At 40.5% G+C, this 14,120-nt stretch overlaps 1 protein-coding gene across 6 annotated transcripts in view; it reads right to left on the reverse strand.

Annotated features, from left to right (window-relative positions):
• LOC138763992 (splicing regulatory glutamine/lysine-rich protein 1-like) overlaps window positions 1-14,120 on the reverse strand; it is a 151,681-nt gene that overhangs the window by 62,626 nt on the left and 74,935 nt on the right. For 5 of the 6 annotated variants that reach the window (XM_069939134.1, XM_069939153.1, XM_069939126.1 and 2 more), the window contains one exon: window positions 8,885-9,013. The exons of the other annotated variant lie outside the window; for it this stretch is intronic. In XM_069939134.1, coding sequence (XP_069795235.1) covers window positions 8,885-9,013 — 129 coding nt within the window. The remainder of the gene's footprint in view (window positions 1-8,884; window positions 9,014-14,120) is intronic. 6 annotated transcript variants of the gene reach the window in all.

A 14,120-nucleotide genomic window follows, 5' to 3' on the forward strand; every position in this document is an offset into this window, starting at 1 on the left:
ATCCCCTTGTCTCCTCTGGACTGCCTCCAAGGCCAGCATATCCTGCCTCAAGAATGGAGACCAGAATTGCACACAGTACTCCAGGTGTGGCCTCACCAGTACCTTGTATAGTTGATGCATGACCTCTCTCCTCTTGAATTCAATTCCTCTCGCGATGAAGGCCAACATTCTATTTGCCTTAATAACTTGTTGTACCTGCAATCCAACTTTTGCGATTCATGCACAAGCACTCCCAAGCCATTCTGCACTACAACATGCTGCAGTTTTTCACCATTTAAATAACAATCTGCTCTTCTACTTTTCCTACCAAAGTGGATGATCTCGCATTTACTAACATTGTACTCCATCTGCCAGACCTTTGCCCACTCACCTAACTTAATGATATCCTTCTGCTGCCTCTCCACATCCTCTGTACAATTTGCTTTTCCACTCAATTTATTATCATCCACAAACTTGGCTACACTACACTCTGTCCCCTCTTCCAAATCAGCAATGTAAATGGTGAACAGCTGTGGCCAACCCCTGCGGCCCCCCACTTACCACTGTTCACCAATCAAAAAAACCCTCATTTATCCTGACTCTTTGCCTTCTGTCAGTTAACCAATCCTCAATCCATGCCAATATACTTCCCCCGACTCCATTCATCTGTATCTTATTGATAAATCTCTTGTGCGGCACCTTATCAAATGCCTTCTGGAAATCTAAATATACAACATCAACCTGTTCCCCTCAATCAACCACACCCATTACATCCTCAAAGAACTCCAGCAAGTTTGTCAAACAAGACCTGCCCTTTCTGAATCCAGGCTCCATCTGTGTGATGGAATTCCTTTGTTCTAAATGTCTCACTATTTCATCCTTAACGACACCTTAAAGTATTTTCCTGTCTACAGATGTTAAGCTAACTGGTCGATTGTTACCCATCTTCTGCCTACATCCCTTTTTAAAAAGTGGTGTGACATTTGCTGTCTTCCAATCTGCTGGGACCTGCCCAGGGACCAGAGAATTTTGGTAAATGACTACCAACGCATTGAGTATAACTCCCGCCATTTCCCTCAGTACCCTGGGATACATCCCATCAGGACCAGGGGATTTGTACGCTTTCAGTCCCATTAGTTTGCTCATCACTATCTCTTTTGTAACAATTATTTTATCAAGGCCTTCACCTCCCTATCTCCACTCTGTGGCATGCTGGAACTGTCTTCCACCATGAAGAATGACACAAAATATCTGTTCAATGCCTTGGCCATTTCCTCATTACTCAATATCAATCTCCCTCTCTCATCTTCCAAGGGACCTATGTTGACTCTAGCCACCCTCTTCTGTTTTATATATTTATAACATTTTTTGCTATCTGTTTTTATATTTTGTGCTAATTTATCTTCACAATCCTTCCTCCCTTTCCTTATTTCCCATTTAGTTGTCCTTTGTTCCCCTTTAAAGTTTTCCCAATCCTTCAGTTTCCCACTACTTTTGGCTACTTTGTACATATGAGCTTTTAATTTTATATTTTCCTTTATTTCCTTAGTTAATCAATGCTGACTCCTCCCTCTCTTACTGCCCTTATTTTTAAACGGAATATATTTTTGTTGAGCACTGTCAAAAATCTCTTTGAAAGTCTTCCACTTTTCCTCAACTGTTCTGCCAACCAGCCTGTGCTCCCAGTCCACGCTGACCAATTCCTCCCTCATCCTGTTGTAGTCTCCTCTGTTCAAGTATAATACATTAGTTTTAGATCCCACTATTGCACCCTCCATCTGTATGAGAAATTCAATCATTTTTCCAAGAGGGTCCCTAACCACTACATTGTTATCTATCTCATTGAACAATACTAGATCTAAAATAGCATTCTCCCTTGTTGGTTCCTTAACATGTTGCTCAGGAAAGCCATCATGGATGAATTCTATGAAGTCATCCTCCAGACTCCCTCGACCAACTTGATTTTCCCAATCTACGTGGAAGTTCAAGTCCCCCATGATGACATCTTGTTCTTACATCCCTCAGCTACCTCTTGGTTAACTGCCTGTGCCACTGTGCTATTGTCATTTGGTGGGCAATAGACAACTCTGACCAGTGATGTTTTTTTCCTTTCCTATTCTTAATCTCTACCCAGATGGACTCAACATTCTGCTCCTTAGAACTTGTAGTTTCTCACTATTGCCTTGATCTCATCCCTAATTAAGAGTGCTCCCCCACCACCTTTACCTTCCTATCTTTTTGTATTACCTGATACCCTTAAATATTTAATTCCCAATTATGCCCACCTTGAACTAGAGGTGATAAGAGAGGTGTAAAGGAACCCAAAGGAGGCAGTTATCACAATATGAAAGAGTTCACTTTGAAATTTGAAAAGTAGAGGCTAAAGTCTGATGTGTCAGTATTTTAATGGAGTAACAGAAACTGGCCAAAGTCAATTAGAAAAGTTAAGGTTTAAAAAGGGTCAGAAACAGGGTTTAGTGCCATTTGAATGGCAGCAAAGTTAAGGAGAGGGGAAGAGCAACAGATGGCAAAGAGAGAGAGAGAGAGAGAGAGGTGAGTTGCTCGGGTTTAATAAGAGTCAAAAAGGCAACTAAAGGATTAAGCAGTGTTGATTTGTGAGAGTGAGTAATTAAGATAATTGGCAAAGACCAATAAAGAGAGGGACAGCTAAAGAAGTGGCCAGTGAGGAGAGGAGCTCTGAGGTTTTGGCTCAAGAGGCACGTGGTAGGAGTGGAGCTCTGAGGCTTTGGCTCAAGAGGCACAGGGTAGGAGTGGAGCTCTGAGGCTTCAGTTTGAGAGGCTTCAGTTTGAGAGGCTTCAGTTTGAGAGGCTTCAGTTTGAGAGGCTTCAGTTTGAGAGGCTTCAGTTTGAGAGGCTTCAGTTTGAGAGGCTTCAGTTTGAGAGGCTTCAGTTTGAGAGGCTTCAGTTTGAGAGGCTTCAGTTTGAGAGGCTTCAGTTTGAGAGGCTTCAGTTTGAGAGGCTTCAGTTTGAGAGGCTTCAGTTTGAGAGGCTTCAGTTTGAGAGGCTTCAGTTTGAGAGGCTTCAGTTTGAGAGGCTTCAGTTTGAGAGGCTTCAGTTTGAGAGGCTTCAGTTTGAGAGGCTTCAGTTTGAGAGGCTTCAGTTTGAGAGGCTTCAGTTTGAGAGGCTTCAGTTTGAGAGGCTTCAGTTTGAGAGGCTTCAGTTTGAGAGGCTTCAGTTTGAGAGGCTTCAGTTTGAGAGGCTTCAGTGAGAAAGAGCTTGCTTGCTACCAGACAGGTAAGGCCAGGTGAGGTAGTTTAAATCCTTTAATTAAATTTAGATAATGGAGTCAGCTGGGGAAGTGGATTGCTCAGGTTGTGGGAAATCTGGGACAGTGTACTTGTTCCTGTTGACTACACCTGCAAAAAGTGCATCCAGCTGCAGCTCCTTACAAACTGAGTTATGGAACTGGAGCTGGAGTGGATGAACTGCAGATCATAAGGGAGGCAGAAGCAGTTTTAGACAGGAGTTCCAAGGAGGCAGTCACCCCTAACATTCAAGAGGCAGGTAGCTGGGTGACTGTCAGGAGAGGGAAGGGGAAGATACAGACAGTGCAGAGTTCCCCTGTGGCCATTCCTATCAACAAGAGTTTCTGAATCTTTTTAAACGCTAACTTTTCTAATCGACTTTGGCCAGTTTCCATTACCCAATTAAAATACTGACACATCGGACTTTAGCCTCTCCTTTTCAAGTTTCAAAGTGAACACTATCTTATTGTAATAACTGCCTCCTTTGGGTTCCTTCCACTGTCCTGGATCCTGTTGATGGGGACGACCTACCATGGACAAAGTGAGGTGGTCATGTCTCCAGCTGAGAGGCTGGCCCCTGGCTCAAAAGGGAAAGGGATAGAAGAGGAAAGCGATGGTGACTGGGAACTCATTGGTTAGATATGTGAATGGGGGTAATATGAATGAGAGAGAGCTCCATGATTTTGTTGTCTCCCAGGTGCCAGAGTCGGGGATGTCATAGCATTCTGAAGGGGGTTGGAATGAGGTGGTGGTGAGCTGGATGTCGTGGTCCACGTGGGCACTAATGACATAGATAGGAATAGGGATGGGGTCCTGAAGAGAGAATATAGGAATGAAGTTAAAAAGCAGGACCTCAAGGGTGGTAATCTCAGGATTGCTGCCCGTGCCACGTGCCAGAGAGGGTACGAAGAGCAAGTTGTGACAAATGAATGTGTGACTGATGATTTGTAGCAAGGGGAAGGGGTTCAGATTTCTGGATCATTGGGATCTGTTCTGGGGAAGGTCGGGCTTAAAAAAAAGACTGGCTGCACCGGAATTGGAAGGGAAACCAATATCTTAGCAGGCAGGTTTGCTAGAGCTATTGGGGAAAGGTTTAAACTAGTTTGGCAGGAGGGTTGGAATCCAAATGTGAGCGCAGAGATTAGGGTAGAAGGGTTAGGGTCAAGAAAGAGGAAAATAGAAAAAAAAGTCAAAAATAATGTGCAGCAAAGATGACAAAAAGGACAGGCAGGGGAAAAGACCAATAGTTTGCAGTACAACACAAATACAGCAACATCGGCAACAGATACTGGTCTAAGAGTACTGTATTTAAAAGCGTGAAGCATTAGTAGATGACCTTGTTGTACAGCCACAGATTAAAAGATATGACATTGTGGCCATCACTGACGCATGGCTTAATGATGGATGTGATTGGGAGCTGAATGTTCAAGGGTACATTGTGTATAGGAAAGAGAAGCAGGTAGGTAGAGGGGGTGGCATGGCCCTGATGGTAAGCAATGACATTAAATCACGAGAAAGAAGGGACATGGGTCAGAAGTGGTAGAATCCTAATGGGTTGAATTAATAAATGGCAAGGATAAAAGGACCCTATTAATAGTTACATATAGGCCCCCAAACAACAGCCAGGAGGTTGACTACAAGTTACAGCTGAAAATAAAAAAAGTGTGTCAGAAGGAAAGTGTCAAAATAATTTTGGGGGATTTTAACATGCAAGGGGATTGGGGAGTCACAAAGATACTGGATCCCTAGAGGGGAGAGGGGGGGAGAGAGAGGGAGAGGAGAGCGAGAGAGTTTGTAGAATGCCAACAAGATGCTTTTTTTGGAACAGCTTGTTGATAAGCCCACCGGGGGGTGGGGAATTGGCAGTTTTGGAGTGGGTGATGTGTAATGAACCTGAGGTGATTAGGGAATTAAAGGTAATGGAATCCTTAGGAAATAGTGATCATAATATGATTGAGTTCAGTTTCAAATATAAAAGGGAAAAGCTGATATCACGTGTGTCAATATTTCAGTGATATGAGAGGAATTGGCCCAAGTTGACTGGAAAAGTAAGCTAGAAGGCAAAGCAGAAATGGATGATATTTCTACAAGAAATAAAGAAAGTGCAGGATAGATATATTCCAAGAAAAAAACATTATGTATGGAAAAAATGGCACAAATGTGGCAAACAAGAAAGTTTAAAGCTAAAATAAAAGCAAAAGGGACGACATATAAGGAAGCAAAAATGAGTGGAAAAACAGAGGACAGGGAAACTTTTAATATCTTACAGAAAAAGACAAAGAAAATCATGAGGAATGAAAAGATGAACTAGGAAAGGAAGTTGGCAAATAACATACAAAAGGATATGAAGAGTTTTTAAAATATATAAAAGAGAGACATGGGTAGATATAGGACTGATTGAAAATAATGCTGGAGAAATTATAATGGGTAACAGAGAGATGGCAGAGGAACTAAAGGAGTATTTTGCGTCAGTCTACACCAAGGAAGACAATAGCAATATACCTGATGGTCAGAGGTCTCAGGGAATAGAATTAAGTGCAGTCAAGATTACTCGAGAGATAGTGCTTAGTAAGCTGAATGAACTAAAAATAGATAAGTCTCCTGGACTGGAGGAGGTGCACCTACGGGTTCTGAAGGAGGCGACTTTGGAGATTGTCGAGGCATTGGAAATGATTTTCCAGAAATCAATAGACTGGCATGGTTCTGAAGGACTGGATGGTCACAAATGTAGAAAGGAGGGAGGTAGTAAAAGGAAATTATTGGCCTATTAGTCTGACATCGGAAGTTGAAAAGTTATTGGAATCAATCTTCAAGATCCACGACATGATAGGTCCAAGTCAGCACAGTTTCATGAAGGAAAGATCCTGCCAGACCACATACTGGAATTTTCTGAGGTAATTTCAAATAGGATGGACAAGGGAGAGGCTGTGTATGTTGTGTATTTGGATTTTCAAAAGGCCTTCAATAAGGTGCTGCTTAATGAGAGCCCATGGAAGATATAAGATTAGGTGGAGCATTGGCTGATAGGCAGGAAGCAAAGGGTGGCAGTAAAAGAATCCTGTTCTGGTTGGTTTCCGGTTACTAGTGGTGTTTCACAGGGGTCGGTGTTGGGGCAGCTTCTCTATATTGATGATTTAGATTAGATTATGGATTAAATGGCTTTGTGGCTAAGTTTGCAAATGACATCAAGATAGGTGGTGGAGTAGGAAGTGTTGAAGAAACCAAAAGGTTGCAGAAAGACTTGGGACAGCTTAGGAGAGTGGCCAAAGAAATGGCAGATGAGATACAATGTTGAGAAACGGTTGTACATTTTGGAAGAGTAAATAAACAGGTGGATTATTATTTGTATAGGGAGAAAATTCAAAATTTGGAAGTACATAGAGGCTTGTGGGTCCTTGTGCAGGATACCCTAAAGGTTAACCACCAGGATGGATCAGCAGTAAAGAAAGTGAATGCTACGTTGGCGTTCATTTCAAGAGGAATAGTGTATAAGAGTAAAGAGTTGTTGATGAGGTTCTATGAGGCACTAGTGAGTCCTCATTTGAAGGACTGTGTGCAGTTTTGGCACCCTTATCTTCGAAGGATGTAATGATGTTGGAGAGAGTTCAGAGAAGATTTACAAGGATGATTCCTGGAAATGCAAGGGCTAACATATGAGGAACGTTTATCGGCTGTATTCATTGGAGAATAGAAGAAAGAGAGGGGATCTCAGAAACATTTTGAATACTGAAAGGATTGGACAGAGTAGATGAGAATAAGACGTTTCCCTTGGTGGGTGAATCTAGGGAAAGAGGGCACAGAATTAGAACTAGAAGGTACCCGTGTAAAATAGAGATGAAGATAAATTTCTTTAGTCAGAGGGTCGTGAATCTGTGGAATTCGTTGCCACATCTTTGGTGGAGATTAAGGAGGGGATTGATAGGTAGCTAATTAGTCAGGGTATCAAGGGATATGGGAAAAAGGGCGGAATTTGGAACTACCGGTAGAGGAGAGAGCAATTTAGCTCAGGATGGAGTTGAGGAGCAGACTTGATGGGCCGAATGGCCTCCTTCTGTTCCTGTGGCCTTGTGATAATGGGGAAGACAGTAGATCAGTAATGGCTGAAATTTCTGCAAAAAATAGGAAAGTGCAGGACAGGTATATACCAAAAAGAAAGAAATTTGTGAATGAAAAAATAAGACAATTGTGGCTGATGAGGGAAGTTAAAGCCAAAGTAAACACAAATGAGAGGACATACAAGGAAGGAAAAATTAGTGGGAAGATAGAGGACTTTCAAAAACAACTAAGACACCTAAGTAGGCAATTAGGAAGGAAAAGATGAATTATGAAAGGAGGTTAGCAAATACTAAACTCTTTTTAAAATATATTAAAAAGTGATCAAAGTAGACCTATTTTTTTTTAAAAGACACTGGAAAAATTGTAATGGGAGATAAGGAGATTGGCAGAGGAACTGAATCAATATTTTCGATCTTTCTTAACTATGGAAAGCAGTGGCATACTGGACTTCCATGGGCCTCTTGGAAGAGAAGTGAATGTATTGAAGTTCACGAGAGAAGGAACTTGGGAGCCTAAATGGTCTGAGGGTAAATAAGTATCCTATTAACTGGTGCTGAGGATACAGAAAGGCTGCAGAGAGACTTAGATAGTTTAGGAGAATGGGCAAAGGGGTGACAGATGAAATGCAATGCTGGAAAGTGGACGGTCATGCACTTGGGATTTAATGTTGAGACTCTATATAATAAACGGGTGAGACCTCACTTGGAATACTGGGTACAGTTTTGGGTTCCTTATTTGAGAAAATACGCTGTAGTTGGAAAGAGTTCAGAGAAGGTTTACTAGAATTATACCAGGAATGAAAGGGTTAGCATATGAGAAATGTTTGTCAGCTCTTGAACTGCACTCGTAGAGTACAGAAGGATGAGGGGGACCTCATAGAGGCATTTTGAATGTTGAAAGGCTTGGACTGAGTAGATGTGGCAAGGATGTTTCCCAAGGTGGGGGAGTTTAGGACAAGAGGGCACAACTTCAGGATAAATGGGCATCAAATGAAAACAAAAATGCAGAAAAATTACTTTTCTCAGACAGTCATTAGTCTGTGGAACTTGTTACCACAGATGGCTGTGGAAGTGAGGTCGTTGGGTGAATTTAAGGCAGAGATGGTATTTGATTAATCAGGTCATCAAGGGTACAGAGAGAAAACCGGGGGGGGGGGGGGGGGGTGGGATTGTGGGAGGATAGATTAGCTCATGATTAGAATGGTGGAGTAGACTTGATGGGCCAATGGGCCTGCTTCTGCTCCTGCATTTTGTGATTTCCTTCTGAATGTGGGAGAAAGAAGAGGTTCTGACCAGGATGACGGGGTTCCTTTATAATGTTGGCTGCTTCTTGAGGCATCACCTCACACAGATGTCTTCAATGGAATCCATGATGGATTTGGCAGTATTTGGTAATTTCTGCAGCTTACTCTGAACTTGCACTTTTAATCCATCGAACTATTTAGATATGGTTTGCTGTCAAGCCTATCAGTAGCATACATTTTTCAGTTCTGACAGGACATTAACTTAAGATTATCAATATGTTGCTCAGGAAAGAACAAGGTGCAATTTTGATTATTTAAACCTTAAACCAAATTGGTTTACCTTGATTGGGATGGACTTTTTGATGTCTGTCTATCTTTTGATCGTGAGCGCTTTGCTTGAGGACTCTTCGAATCACGCTTATCTTTGTGCCTTGAGGGAGATCTGTGTTGCGATCTACTCCTGGATTGTCTGAAGAATTAAGCCAGGAATAAAGAACAGTTTGCGACAAAATGTTTGAGAAGGATCAAAAGTATGTAGCAAATTAAAGAACGTTAACAACTAAAATTACTTCAAAAGAAAACAAATCACAATTTTTCTTTCACTTTAGTTTAACCTGTATTTACCATTATTTTTTAAATAAACATCTGGTATATTAAGATTAAAATAACAAAATACAGTAATAGTTAGCATTAAACAGACATCTATAATAAAGATGAACTCCTTTCATCCCACACAAAGCACAATAAAATGTGTCATCATGCCCAGTTACCTGTCAATATATGGCATATGAGCATTTATTAATTTGTGGTTGACAAGAAATCTGCAGATACTGGGTCTTGTGCAATACACATAAATGTTGGAAAAACTCAGGTCATATAACATCAATGGAAAGAAAAAGGCAGTCAAAATTTTTGCCCGAGCCCTTTTTCTTCATCGATGCTGCATAACCTGCTGAGTTTCTCCAGTACTTTTAAATAATGCTGACTATACACTTAATATTTATACAGGTAGCATCTTCTGGACTACAAGGGGGAGGGGGGGAATTATTAGTAATCGATCTGGCTCACAACTAATGTAAATAAACTCTGTTAGAAAATGCACACTTAGAAATCGGATAAGGATAGTTAGGATTGTGAAGGGGAATTACGTCCTTATTGCTGAATGCACATTGACCAATTTTAGACTGTCTTCTTTTATTATCATAATCAAAAATCATTAATTAAAAACAATTTTGATGCAATGAAGCGACAAATTACATTTAATGTAAGAGATTCCACTTCCTCATTAAAAAAATGTCTTAATAAATTTGGAAAGGTCATCACTGCTTTCCCCACTTAATTTAAGGAAGCATAAACTTGGGAATTGCACATGGACGAGAAATTACCCATTTCACAATTGCTCAGGAAAATGAACTGGTGAAATCTGCATTTCATTTGGAGGGAACAGGCTTGAGGTCTTTAGAAAGGAATGTGGGCTTACCCTAAGAAATCTGAGAACGAAAAGTGAGGCAGATTTAAAAATCATAAATAAATGTGGACTCTAATCACATAGCAAAAATGTTGCTCTCTCCCAAAAGGTTGCATATTTAAATGCATATATTAATCAAGTTTTAGAAGCTAATTGTGTACTGCAAATTTTGGTTTAGGGCACTTATTTGCAATCTTCAAATGTCATATTAATTGGACAAGCAACATGCAACTAAATAAAACGCAATCAAGTTTTGATTAGAATATATATCACTTCAAATGCAATTACATTGTATCAGAGGCCATATTAAGGTGTGTATATATTAACTTTACAGTATTGAGGTTCAAGAACTGGAAGTCCATTCTCGAGTTCAGTGAAAAGCTTTAGAAGGGAGGATAGAATTGACACAAAAAACAATGGTTTCAATTTCTTGTGCACCATTTTTAAGAAGATATTTATTCTCAAGAACATTTTTAGAATGATGTTTGGATTATTTATGCTTTGCTTCATTTAATTATCAAAATCCATCCAAGCCTTTCAATTTTTTACTCTGCAGTAAAGGAATGCCAATTAAAAAATAGCAAAGTCCCAGGTACTGAACTTCTTGCTGAGAAGCAGAAGTCACTTGTAAGTGACATTAGCTACCATAATTATGAGTAAAGTCATATCCTTGTGGGAAGTGGCCCCAACTGGAGAGCAGGTTCTGCTGCAAGGATATTAACATACAAGTGGACCTGCAGAAAAACAAATGGCAGCACTGTCACTTGTGTGTATCTAGAAAGCAAGCATAGTATTCCCTTGAAGGGTCCTACCACCAACTGTTCCATACAGGCTTTAAACAGCTTTATTTAAAATCCTGTGACAGTGAGTGGGTCGGGGGAGGGGGGGGGGGGGGTCTGTGCCCAAGCCTGTGTACAGCAGAGGCCACAAGGGGTTGCAGACTCCAGGTTAGAAGCAGACTGATGCAAGACACCAGTAACGGGGAGAAGTAAAAGCAGAAGAGACAACCCTAAGGACAGTACCACAGGGACAGACCAGCGAGGGGCCCTGTGGCTGAAGGAAACACACAGGTGGCGAGCTGTTGCCGGGTTGTGGGTGAGGAACCCACACAACCTGCCGGCTGCTGGCAACAAGGTCAAAAGGCTCATATCAGGACATGGGCTGCTGGAGACTGGCTCATGAGAACCAGGTATTGGAACCAGGAATCGGGAGGGTGCTGAGTGCAAGAAGGGCCTCCCAAGGCTCCAGGGCACTGTAGGGATCCTTATTGGAGGTTTGTATCTGAGCTCGGGTTGTTGATGGCTTGAACTGAACTGGAGTCTTGTGGGGCAGCAGAGGCAGTGGGAATGCTGGAGGCAAAGTCGGTGTCTCTTTTGCTTTTTTTTCTCTGACCATAAGGGGTGCTGGTGCTGGGCAATGTTAATAATGAACCTTTGTCTGTCTTATGGCAGATCAAAGGCAATTTTATGTAATATTACATTTCTGTTTTATTATGTGACAATAAATCATATCAGACTTGCACACAGAAAGGTTCAGGTAGTGATGGTTTTGTCCATGGCCTCCTCTCTTGACCCTCCATCCAACCTCCTTTTGACCCCACTGATCTGCAAAGTCAAGAGTCTTTGAATCTTCTTTTCTTGTTACCCCTTCCCCGAATTTCCCTAACCTCCATTCAAAAATCTATATTTTCCCCTCTTATTCAAGGACCCTGCTATTTGTCCTTGCCTTTTCTTCCCTTAATTGAAATGCATGTCAACTCATTCATTCTATTCTTCCCTCCACACTTTCTTTCAATCCATTCAAAATCTGCCCTCTCCTCTCCTTTGCCCTAGAGCCCTCTGAAATTCCACAGGACTGTGTTAGACAACAATAAAACTAAAAGTCTACAAATTAACCACTCTCTTATTCATCAACAAGAAGGGGGTGGAAATGGGAGGGAGAGAGAAAAACAAAGACAAAAATGTCTGGTCATGACAGCAATATGAATTCATTGAATAGAACAGTGGAAATTCATTTCTCAACTGATTCTTCACCAACCATCACCAAATTCACATGATCTATAAATATAGCGTGCTGTTAGTCAACCTAAATGCAAGTTAGGGTCTTGAGATTTTATGTGGCTAACTCATTTTATTTTACAAAATTAGCAAGCCTGTGCTTATTAGCAAACTATTGGAGTTTATACATAGTCTTGCCAATGGCCTGGCATAAGAGAAAAATAAAGGTTTTGAAAATGAATGCCAACATCTTCTACCACAACATTATACATTTTCAGTATCCTTTGAGAAGCTTTCAAATGTTCTGTTTTACTCCAAAATATTTTGACACTTGAAAGTGAGGTTATATTTTCTTAACGATTCTTTCCACAAGGTTTGTGACTTTAAACAAATATAAATAAAATAATTTTCTTATATTGTTATGATAAATATTCAATGAATCTAACTGCAGACCAACTTTGATTCAAGCAGTTGATAAACCAAGTTTTCCTAATCAAACATCATAGCACAGCAAAACTTGCCGTGGAGAAAATGAAAGAACCATAGGGTATTACAAAACTGGTTTCTCACCATCCCCAAACAGATTAAGAGAGAAATAAAATGAAAATGCTGGTCTGGGATATATTGCTAAATAAGCAAAAGTAAAATCCTTTGGAAGTCACACAAAAGCTGTTGTAGTGACCAGAAGTGTATCCTGTGCTCTAGATGTGACTATTGCTAGAGTAATGAATGCATTTTTGATGTCAATATTATTTTGATGAAAATGCGGGTTCTAACACACGTCATGGTAAGTCACAGCTCTTCAGCTCCACAAGATGTTTTAGAACAAACTAATAAGATTTGCAAGCTTAAATTCCACCAAGTTGAGAAAATTAATTAAAAGTCCAATTTGTTTTCTAATGTCCTTCAGTGATCAAAATTTACCCAATAATACTTGTTAGGCAGTCATTCTTATTGCAACTAAAGACAGGTAATAAACACTGCCCTGACAATGTCACCTACACGTCAAGATCAAACAGCAAAAAAAATCAATATTTTGGTTTTGTAGATCAAGAAATCCTCAAATCATGTGTTACAGAGTTCGGTGTTGTGTACTTTGTGCAAGTTTTTCTGTGGGCTGGTTGGAAATATAACTTAAGACTTCAATTACATATGTTATATTTAGGCTACGGAATTTATTAGTTTTACACTTATAGAAATTTGCATAGTAACCAGTGGGCATTGTTATAAAAGGGGGGATTTGAATTAAAATTTGAAGGTGAATTTTTGTTAATAAAGTAATTGTTCATCTTTACCCCTGTGTGATATGCCTTCTTTGTGGTTACTGGTTTGATCTTGTAACATAATTTGGGGCATTGTCTGGGAAAAAAACAATTTGGAAGCTTTAGGAGCGATTGACTTGTGCTTAGTTATCAGTCGTCTGAGTTTGACTCAACCTCCAGCTTGAAATTAAAAATAAACAGTGAGTGTACTTTTTACCCCCTCCATAAATCTTCGTCTGCGAAGCCAAGCCAAAGAAAAAGGTATAAACCACCAGCAGAAAAACCAACAACTATGAATATTGACCAGTTCATTGCGAACCCTTCAATGGTTAATTTAAAACTGGCTAAAACGTCAGAACTGATGGTTATAGTTGGCAAGTTAAAACTTCTTACAGTAAAAACTGGGATGAAAAAGAAGGAAATTGCCCGAAAGATTGTTAAGCACTATGTAGGAAAGGGGGTATTTGAAGAAGTTGCATTAGAACAGCTTCCAAAGGAGAAAACTTCAGAGGAAGTAAAGTTGGCTTTGAGAAAATTAGAGTTAGAGGAAAAAAGAGAGGCAGAAAGGAAAGCCAAACGGGAAGCAGTAAGGCAGGCAGAAATGGAGGAAAGGGCAGCCACAAGGGAGGAGAGAGAGAAAGAATGGAAGCATGAGCTAGAACTAGCTAAATTAAAGGTGACCCTAACCCAAGGAGAGGGAGAAACCCAAAACCCACATGCTGGTCAGGAAGAGAGGTTTCTGGTCAGTAGAGAAGTGAGGTTAGTTCCTCCATTTGAGGAAGCTGAAATAGACCAGTATTTTCAGCATTTTGAGAAAGTAGCTATAAATTTAAAATGGCCACCAGACCA

The sequence above is a fragment of the Narcine bancroftii genome, chromosome 1, assembly GCF_036971445.1.
Source record: "Narcine bancroftii isolate sNarBan1 chromosome 1, sNarBan1.hap1, whole genome shotgun sequence".
Taxonomy (NCBI): Eukaryota; Metazoa; Chordata; class Chondrichthyes; order Torpediniformes; family Narcinidae; genus Narcine; species Narcine bancroftii.